At 41.2% G+C, this 10,935-nt stretch overlaps 1 protein-coding gene across 6 annotated transcripts in view; it reads right to left on the bottom strand.

The window, feature by feature from the left end:
- The window catches only part of LOC147361913 (ATP-binding cassette sub-family C member 4-like), a 195,388-nt gene that overhangs the window by 127,870 nt on the left and 56,583 nt on the right, over positions 1–10,935 (bottom strand). For all 6 annotated transcript variants that reach the window (XM_086330224.1, XM_086330221.1, XM_086330223.1 and 3 more), the window contains 2 exons: positions 6,733–6,822; positions 2,320–2,511 (listed from right to left, as the gene is read on the bottom strand). In XM_086330224.1, the coding sequence (XP_086186350.1) occupies positions 2,320–2,511; positions 6,733–6,822 (282 nt within the window). The remainder of the gene's footprint in view (positions 1–2,319; positions 2,512–6,732; positions 6,823–10,935) is intronic.

The raw sequence follows: 10,935 nt of genomic DNA, 5'->3' as shown, positions 1-10,935 counted from the left end.
TTGCTGACCCCTGCTAATCAGAGTCAGAGATGACACTTCAGAGCAGCAGAAAAACCTCCTGGAAACTTTCTGACCCAATATTCTCTTGAAATGTCAGAGGCCCAGGCAGGAAACAGAACATACCCAAAGTGACAGCAGGCAAGGCTAAGCCACAACTCATCTCTTCACTACTTCTCTGCCCTGGGCCTCTCTTCCTGCCAAGGAGGGAATGGGCACGAGGGGCCTGACTGCATGTCCTGACTGTGCAGAGAACAGGAGAGTGGTTCACGTTTATAAATGTCACATCATGTACAGAAGAACCGCTGTGTAGCCCAGTCCTGCAGGACCCCTTCCCACCAGAGTCTGTGCTGCACAGACTCCCCAGGATGGATGAAACCCCGGACGCTGCCCATATTACTGGTCCTGTCACCCCATGTGGCTGCAGCAAAGCATTGGCCCCCAGGGAAACACTGAATATCAGCCACTGTCCAGCACCTGCTCTTTTGCAGAGATACTTAAATGTGGGGAGAAAGACAAGGCTGAGCTTCACCAGAAAGACAAGGTCATAAAAGGCCTGGGTCTCTGGAGTCTGATCTGGGCATCAGGAGGTTGACAGGACTAAGGTAAAGAGGAAACACCTGAAATCTGTTTATTCCACACCCCATCTTCCAGCTTTATCCATCACCTACTTTTTAAAATGTTCTCTCTCCAAGCCTCAGTTTTACCAAATATAAAATGAAAATGGTAACACTGAAGATATTCATAAAGAATTAATAATTCATATACCCTCTTCTGGGTGCATGTCTGAGAAAGAGAAATGATTTGCATGTAGACTCTGAATAAATGGGAGCTATTGTCTCAATGTTTTATGTTTGCTTTCCCCTTCTTTTCTTACACAGTATAAACACTATTTAATAAAAATCTTGCTGATTACTGCTAGCTTGGCATTGGTTCTGCAAACACAATCTCCCACAACCAACCACAGACCAGGAGAAAGAAACAGAAGAGTGAGCAATTCCGTTTTGTCCACATCATCAAAAATTGATATTCACCTGATAAAAATCTATGATGTTCAAGCATTAGTCAAGCAAAATTACTGTTTCTTCAGAAAGCAGGTTTGGAGTCTCCACCACCACACCTTTGAAAGACAGTCCCAGCCTTTTCCTCACAGTATAAAAGATGTCCAGATCTGAATAGACCACAGGGGGAGCCCTTTAACACTATTGTTCATGGATTTTTATAACTCAAGAGAGTAAAATACTGTTTAATCTGTATTTATGTTCTTCTTTTTTTTGCCAAATTACATTTTCCTATTAAGTAAGTTCAGTTTTCATCTCCTCCGTCCATGGGATTCTCCAGGCAAGAATACTGGAGTGGGTTACCATTTCCTTCTCCAGGGGATCTTTCCGACCCAAGGATGGAACCAGGGTCTCCCGCACTGGAGGCAGATGCTTTAACCTCTGAGCCACCAGGGAAGCCCATTCATTTACTAATTTCATCTAAATCTCAAGGTAGAGCTAAATGTTTCTTCTTGCCATTTTCTGTGAAACTCAGTGCAATTTCTGAAAACAATGTCTCCTCCAGTGAAATGAGGAAGGATTAAGAAGAAATTTTTAAGCATTACATTTTCTTTAATAAATTACAAGTCAAAACCCAGCAGAGAGGGAAACCTGGAGACTGAAAGAGACTGAGGAGGCACTAACCAAGTGCAGTGGGCAGACCTCATGTGGAGTCTGATTCCATCAATGGTGAGCAAGATTTCAGAGTGAGATGATTAGCAACGTGTAAACACCGATGAGAAAGTTGATGATATTCAGGAATTAGGGTAATTTTTCAGGTGAAATAATGTTGGTGATTTTTTTTTGCAAAGGCTTTCCTATCTTTTAGACAAAAACAGATGAAATGTTTACAGATGGACTAATCTGAGGTCTAGGATCTGCTCCACAGTACTCTGGGGTCGGGGTGGGGCTGGCAGAGGCCAGCGGTAGAGATGCAGCAAGATTGGCCACCAGCTGATCCTGGTTGGAGCTGGGGGTGGGTACATGAGGGATCATTACAGAGTGCTCTCTGTTTTTACAAATTTTTGTAACTGTCCATTAAAAAAAAGAACCTAAAACTGAATGAAGCTTCACCAAATGAAATAAAGGCATTCTGTGATTATCACATCAGAATTAAAGCATCTGCATATACAACTGCATATTTACCCAGACCAGCTTAAAGCAACAATCAAAGACCTTTCAAATTGAAAAAAAACAAAAAGAACTTTCAATAAACCTTATAGCTTAAGCGAACACTATCATTTGAAATTTGAGTATATGCAGCTCAAAAGTCATTACTCACCTCTTCCAAAGCACAAGCCTTTATTACTTCTTCATATCGCTCTTCTTCGTATTTCTTCCCAAATAAAATGTTACTTCTCACAGTTCCTGGAAACACCCAGGGCTGCTGAGAAACATACGCGATCCTTCCATGCACGCTAACCTTCCCCTGGCTCCGGGGCAGCTCCCCCAGCAGAGCACGTAACAGTGACGACTGAAACAGAGGGCAACACACACATGTCAATAGAGAGTACTCAGGCCGGGACACACATGCTGCACAGTCCCCACCCTGGTGCTTGATCAAGGATATCAGAACAGGATAAAGTGCAGCTCTGAATATTGAAGGAAAAACATGGAAAAGAGCACTATTGGTCAATGTAAACTGAAGGTGGATAAGGAATATAAATACCATAACAATCTACCCTGCCTGAGTTTCCCCAAACGAAGTGCTCTATTCAGCAAAGACTAAGAATGTGTAACATCCTTCACTAGCAGAGCAGACCAGCAGGATGTGTACTTTCTGTTCAGTTCAGTTGCTCAGTCGTGTCCGATTCTTTGCAACCCCATGAACCACAGCACACCAGGCCTCCCTGTGCATCACCAACTCCCGGAGTTCACCCAAACCCAAGTCCATCGAGTCGGTGATGCCATCAAACCATCTCATCCTCTGTTGTCCCCTTCTCCTCCTGCCCTCAATCTTTCCCAGCATCAGGGTCTTTTTTTTTTTTTTTTTTTTTTTATGCCTTTAGGTTTCCACTTTATTAATTCAGTAATTTTTTTCTTTTTTTTAAATTTTATTTTATTTTTAAACTTTACATAATTGTATTAGTTTTGCCAAATATCAAAATGAATCTGCCACAGGTATACATGTGTTCCCCATCCTGAACCCTCCTCCCTCCCCATACCATCCCTCTGGGTCGTCCCAGTGCACTAGCATCCAGTATTGTGCATCGAACCTGGACTGGCATCTCGTTTCATACATGATATTTTACATGTTTCAATGCCATTCTCCCAAATCATCCCACCCTCTCCCTCTCCCACAGAGTCCATAAGACTGTTCTATACATCAGTGTCTCTTTTGCTGTCTCGTACACCGGGTTATTGTTATCATCTTTCTAAATTCCATATATATGCGTTAGTATACTGTATTGGTGTTTTTCCTTCTGGCTTACTTCACTCTGTATAATAGGCTCCAGTTTCATTCACCTCATTAGAACTGATTCAATTGTTTTCTTTTTAATGGCTGAGTAATACTCCATTGTGTATATGTACCATAGCTTTCCTATCCATTCATCTGCTGATGGACATCTAGGTTGCTTCCATGTCCTGACTATTATAAACAGTGCTGCAATGAACATTGGGGTACACCTGTCTCTTTCCCTTCTGGTTTCCTCAGTGTGTATGCCCAGCAGTGGGATTGCTGGATCATAAGGCAGTTCTATTTCCAGTTTTTTAAGGAATCTCCACACTGTTCTCCATAGTGGCTGTACTAGTTTGCATTCCCACCAACAGTGTAAGAGGGTTCCCTTTTCTCCACACCCTCTCCAGCATTTATTATTTGTAGACTTTTGAATCGCAGCCATTCTGATTGGCATGAAATGGTACCTCATAGTGGTTTTGATTTGCATTTCTCTGATAATGAGTGATGTTGAGCATCTTTTCATGTGTTTGTTAGCCATCTGTATGTCTTTTCAAATGAGTCAGCTCTTCGCATCAGGTGGCCAAAGTATTGGAGTTTCAGCGTCAACATCAGTCCTTCCAATGAACACCCAGGACTGATCTCCTTTAGGATGGACTGGTAGGATCTGCTTGCAGTCCACGGGACTCTCAAGAGTCTTCTCCAACACCACAGTTCAAAAGCATCAATTCTTCAGTGCTCAGCTTTCTTTATAGTCCAACTCTCACATCCATACATGAATACTGGAAAAACCATAGCCTTGACTAGACAGACCTTTGTTGGCAAAGTAATGTTTTTGCTTTTTAATATGTTATCTAGGTTGGTCATAACTTTGCTTCCAAGGAGTAAATGTCTTTTAATTTCATGGCTGCAGTCATCATCTGCAGTGATTTTGGAGCCCCCAGAAATAAAGTCAGCCACTGTTTCCACTGTTTCCCCATCTATTTGCCATGAAGTGATGGGACCGGATGCCATGATCTTAGTTTTCTGAATGTTGAGCTTTAAGCCAACTTTTTCACTCTCCTCTTTCACTTTCGTCAAGAAGCTGTTTAGTTCTTCTTCACTTTCTGCCATAAGGGTGGGGTCATCTGCATATCTGAGGTTATTGATATTTCTCCCAGCAATCTTGATTCCAGCTTGTGCTTCCTCCAGCCCAGCATTTCTCATGATGTACTCTGCATGTAAGTTAAATAAGCAGGGTGACAATATACAGCCTTGATGTACTACTTTTCCTGTTTGGAAGCAGTCTGTTGTTCTATGTCCAGTTCTAGCTGTTGCTTCCTGACCTGCATACAGGTATCTCAAGAGACAGGTCAGGTGGTCTGGTATTCCCATCTTTTTCAGAATTTTCCACAGTTTATTGTTATCCACACAGTCAAAGGCTTTGGCATAGTCAATAAAGCAGAAGTAGATGTTTTTCTGGAACTCTCTTCTTTTTCCATGATCCAGCGGATGTTGGCAATTGGATCTCTGGTTCCTCTGCCTTTTCTAAAACCAGCTTGAACATCTGGAAGCTCACGGTTCACGTATTGCTGAAGCCCGGCTTGGAGAATTTTAAGCATTACTTTACTAGAGTGTGAGATGAGTGCAATTATGTGGTAGTTTGTGCAGTACTTTCTGTATCTGATGTTTAATGCAGTTGTTCCTGCATTTGGGTATGTCTTACTTGACAAATACTTGTTCTTAAAAAGGTATGTGGGGACTTCCCTGGTGGTCAGTGGTTAAGAATCCACCTTCCGGGATGTAGGGAAGGGATATTTAGGGAGTTTGGGATGGATGTGTACACACTGCTATATTTAAAATGCGTAACCAACAAGGACTTACTGTATAGTACATGGGACTCTACTCAGTGCTTTGTGGCAGTCTGGATGGGAGGGGAGTTTGGCAGAGAATGGATATATGTATATATGTATGGTTGAGAGATATCCTTCACTGTTCACCTGAAAGTATCACAACACTGTTAATTGGCTATATCCCAATACAAAATAAAAATATTTTTAAAAATACCCAGATAATTATATATATATATATATATATATATATATATATATATATATCTGTTTTCCAATGTCAGGGGCTCTGCTTAGATATGCGGACAGGTAACTAAGATCCCACATGCCGCAGGGCAACTAGGCCAACACACAATTAGAGAGCCCATGTACTGCAACTAAGACCCAATTCAGCCAAATCAATAAATATTCTTTTTTAACTTAAAGTGATGTGTGAAGAACATATCCAAAGATTATTAATTAAGAGAACTCTGAGGTTGTTTTGGTCAAAGAGTTAAAGTCCATCATGCTTAGGGAGCTCAAATTCAGTGCTCTGTAACAACCTAGAGGAGTGCAAGGTGGGAGGGAGCTTCAAGAGGTAGAGGACAGACATATACCTATGGCTGATTCATGCTGATGTATGGCAGAAACTGACACAATATTGCAAAGCAATTATGGTCCAATTAAAAAATAAATAAATTTTAAAAACATAAAATAAATACATAAATTTTTAAAAGAAATATAAATACATAAATATTTTTAAAAGTCCATCATAGAGGTAATCATCTCCCTCTCGTGTACAAATCCCACATTTAGGTTTCTGTATTTTGTTGTGCAAAACACAGGAGACTAAGTGCACGTACACATGTCCTTCAAATCTGTTGTAACACACAGAAGAGGCATGTCTATGTCCACATCATCAGAGCACTCACCACACTGAGATGAAATAATCTGCCTGCATATCTGTCTCACTTTAGAATCTGGTTGCCTCTAAAAGGCAGAGGCATCGGGGTCTGGCTCACATCTGTATCTTGAGCCCTACCACATGGCTGCACATTCATTTACATGTGCACTGGTGGGACCAAGTAAAGTCATATGAGGAAATGCTCAGAGCTTCTGGCAAGAGCCTTCACCACCTCCAGACTTCCTGGAGGGGCCACTGTGACAAAAAGAAGTCCCCACTGTCTCTGTCTGTCCTGAACAGCTATCACATCAATAATTTCCTTCACTAAAACACCCAAACTCCCCACAAGCAGTTCCCAACTGTGCAACATGAAACATCAAGAAGGAAAACACAGTGTGTGTTTATCCAGACTTATTTGGCCATGAAACCTTCTTGCAAACTAACATTCTATGGAACACACCTAGAGAAACACTGTTCTAGACACACCCAATTCAAACCCTGTCACACTCAGCTCTGGTCTCCACTCTGAGAATTTAACAGAAGCTGCAGCATTGCGTCAAACTGACAAAAGGCATCTCAACTTACCTTTCCTGCTCCCACAGGTCCGACCACAGCCAACAGTTCACCTGGTCTGACAGTAAACGAAATGCCTTTTAGGGTTGGTGATTCTGATTCCTGCAAATTAAAGTTTATAAAAACACACCCATTTCAACAAAGTAACACAAATTACTTCAGAAAGTAGTTGAAAATAATATAATAGTCATTGCTATGCTAATATACCTTCCCTAGTGACTTCCCCTGTGGCTCAGCTGGTAAAGAATCTGCCTGCAATGTAGGAGACCTGGGTTAACAAGATCCCCTGGAGAAGGGAATAGCCACCCACACCAGTATTCTGGCCTGGAGAATTGGACTATATATATGTATAGTCCATGGGGGTCGCAAAGAGTCAGACATGACTAACGTTCATTTTCATGCTAATATAGCCCACATTTTTTATCCTTCATATTTTAAGATACTGTGTCCTGGAGGCCTGCCAGGAGCCATTGAGGCATTCCACTCGTGACAAAGGTCATGAGGAAGGAGGCTCAGCATACGCAAAGGCGGGATCAAGCCTCAGGAATCCCCCCGGATATTCTCGAGCATCTACCCTCCACAAAACCAGAGTCCGCCTACTTTATTGCTTTGTGCTCTCACCTCTGACTTTACTGGGGGCTGTCCCCCACCACCATCTCACTCTCTCTGTCAAAGAGTTAACTTACAGCTCCAATTAATAAAGTTCCTGGGCAATTAGGAGTGTTTAAATCCAAACCCCTCAGATGGCTCTCTAACTCGCCTGACAAGTTTACCCTGTCTCCTACAGCTATACATATGATTGTTTACAGTCTCCCAGCCTCCAGAGGCACAGGAAGCTTAAGATATTCAAATAGCTTAGAGCCTCTCAGAGAGTTAGAAACTGTCAGAATAAAACTAGTAAAAGATTTCATTGATGAGCCAATGCTTGTTGCCAAGTTTTCACATCCCCTGTATTGTATCCTTGAATATGTATTAATTAACAGTTGGTATGTAGAAAAAAATAAGTAGTGGCCTTGGTGTTAGTAACTTTAGACCCTTAAGGTAATAAATTCTTTCCTTTGTTGTAAACCCATTACACGTCCGCCCTATAGGAATGCAATTTTATCTAACACCTTCGGAAGATGGCGCCAAACCTTAAAATAATTACTCTTAGAGAAAATAAGTATTTGTCAAGAGTCATAAAATGTTAATAGGCCTTCTGGCCAGAAGATGATGTAAATCACCTAAACCATTTGTATACGATAAATTTGCAGGATAGAAACCCTAGTTTTTGATAAGGATCAAAGACTGCTGACTTTGCATCCCCTATTATCCTCTATGTGTAACTTAGGGTATAAAAGCCCCTGTTGAAAATGAAGCTACGGGCCTTGCTCACCAAAGCTTGGTCTCCCCATGTCATTCTTCCCCTCAATTACATACATCACAGCAGGATCCTCTATGACCCACCTCCCAGAATATTGGAAATAAAAGCAAAAATAAACAAATGGGACCTAATTAAACTTAAAAGCTTCTGCACATCAAAGGAAACTATTAGCAAGGTGAAAAGACAGCCTTCAGAATGGGAGAAAATAATAGCAAATGAAGCAACTGACAAACAACTAATCTCAAAAATATACAAGCAACTCCTACAGCTCAACTCCAGAAAAATAAATGACCCAATCAAAAAATGGGCCAAAGATCTAAATAGACATTTCTCCAAAGAAGACATACAGATGGCTAACAAACACATGAAAAGATGCTCAACATCACTCATTATCAGAGAAATGCAAATCAAAACCACTATGAGGTACCATTTCACACCGGTCAGAATGGCTGCGATCCAAAAGTCTACAAATAATAAATGCTGGAGAGGGTGTGGAGAAAAGGGAACCCTCTTACACTGTTGGTGGGAATGCAAACTAGTACAGCCACTATGGAGAACAGTGTGGAGATTCCTTAAAAAACTGGAAATAGAACTGCCTTATGATCCAGCAATCCCACTGCTGGGCATACACACTGAGGAAACCAGAAGGGAAAGAGACACGTGTACCCCAATGTTCGTCGCAGCACTGTTTATAAGAGCCAGGACATGGAAGCAACCTAGATGTCCATCAGCAGATGAATGGATAAGAAAGCGGTGGTACATATACACAATGGAGTATTACTCAGCCATTAAAAAGAAAATAATTGAATCAGTTCTAATGAGGTGGATGAAACTGGAGCCTATTATACAGAGTGAAGTAAGCCAGAAGGAAAAACATAAATACAGTATACTAACGCATATATATGGAATTTAGAAAGATGGTAACGATAACCCTATATACGAGACAGCAAAAGAGACACTGATGTATAGAACAGTCTTATGGACTCTGTGGGAGAGAGAGAGGGTGGGAAGATTTGGGAGAATGGCATTGAAACATGTGAAATGTCATGTATGAAACGAGATGCCAGTCCAGGTTCAGTGCATGATGCTGGATGCTTGGGGCTGGTGCGCTGGGACGGCCCAGGGGGATGGTATGGGGAGGGGGGAGGGAGGAGGGTTCAGGATGGGGAGCATGTGTATACCTGAAATTTTTTTAATTAAAAAAAAATAATAAAATAAAATCATTAAAAAAAAAAAAATTCCAGCTGAGTCTCCATCTGGAGTACAGAAATCCTCTGCGACCATTTATTTGCCTGGGCTTCTAAGACCCACTCGAGAAGGTGTCTAAAGTGGGGCACCTTCCGCTATTCGAGAGGGCGCCTGCAGCCTCCGTGGTCAGAGCTAACCTGGTGTCACAGGTTATAATAATCTTCCGCATAAACCAAGCTACTCAGCCTCTTTTCTCCACTGAATTTTCCTACTGAGCTATCCTCATTCTATTATTCTTTATATCTTTGATGAATAAATAAATAAATAGGTCGCCGAAGCCATCTCCCCTTTGAATACCCTGGATCAGCCGGGGCTGGACCTCGGCAGAGGCCTTTTCATCCAATCCTATCTCTTTGGGGGTTTGAAGCATGTAATTGCAGAAAGAAGAGTCTATAAGCAGTAAATGCTGGAGAGGGTGTGGAGAAAAGGGAACTCTCTTACACTATTGGTGGGAATGCAAATTAGTACAGCCACTATGGAGAACAGTGTGGAGATTCCTTAAAAAACTGGAAATAAAACTGCCTTATGACCCAGCAATCCCACTGCTGGGCATACACACCGAAGAAACCAGAAGGGAAAGAGACACGTGTACCCCAGTGTTCATCGCAGCACTGTTTATAATAGCCAGGACATGGAAGCAACCTAGATGTCCATCATCAGATGAATGGATAAGAAAGCTGTGGTACATATACACAATGGAGTATTACTCAGCCATTAAAAAGAATACATTTGAATCAGTTCTAATGAGGTGGATGAAACTGGAGCCTATTATACAGAGTGAAGTAAGCCAGAAGGAAAAACACCAATACAGTATACTAACAAATATATATGGAATTTAGAAACATGGTAACAATAACCCTGTATACAAGACAGCAAAAGAGACACTGATGTATAGAACAGTCTTTTGGACTCTGGGAGAGGGAGAGGGTGGGATGATTTGGGAGAATGGCATTGAAATATGTATAATATCATATATGAAACGAGTCACCAGTCCAGGTTCGATGCACGATACTGGATGTTTGGGGCTAGTGCACTGGGATAACCCAGAGGGATGGTAAGGGGAGGGAGGAGGGAGGAGGGTTCAGGATGGGGAACACGTGTACACCTGTGGTGGATTTATGTTGATATATGGCAAAACCAATACAATATTGTAAAGTTAAAAGAAAAAAAAAGCTTGAGCAATGTACTATAAATAATAATACAATAAAAATAAAATAATAGGGGGAAAAAAAAGAAGATACCTTCTTTCACCAGATTTCCATACGGACACAGTTCTTGACACCCACAAAATTTAAGTAGTAGAGATGACAAGGTACCTGCCTGAAATGCAAACTGCATGATGCACACAAACTTATTAATATAATGTACTTAGAATATTCAAGGGGAGGTTTTTAATCATTTATAAGTTTTCATCATGACTTTTGGTTTTACCTGTCTATCTCATTAGTCTTCACAAGGTGGCAGCATAAATACCTAGCATGCCTGGTCTTTTAATAAATAATTTGAAATCACTAATGTCTCCATTTTCATTTGATAAAGAATAAACCTCAGTAATGCTCAGCAAGCAAAAGGGCACTTTATATGAAGAAGTCACTTATGCTAAA

The sequence above is a fragment of the Bos grunniens genome, chromosome 12 (genome assembly GCF_055505025.1).
Source record: "Bos grunniens cultivar Pamir isolate PY7600 chromosome 12, Bosgru_T2T1.0, whole genome shotgun sequence".
NCBI classification, from domain to species: domain Eukaryota; kingdom Metazoa; phylum Chordata; class Mammalia; order Artiodactyla; family Bovidae; genus Bos; species Bos grunniens.
Note: the sequence above shows the minus strand (reverse complement) of the source record. Positions and strands in the feature narration are given on the sequence as shown.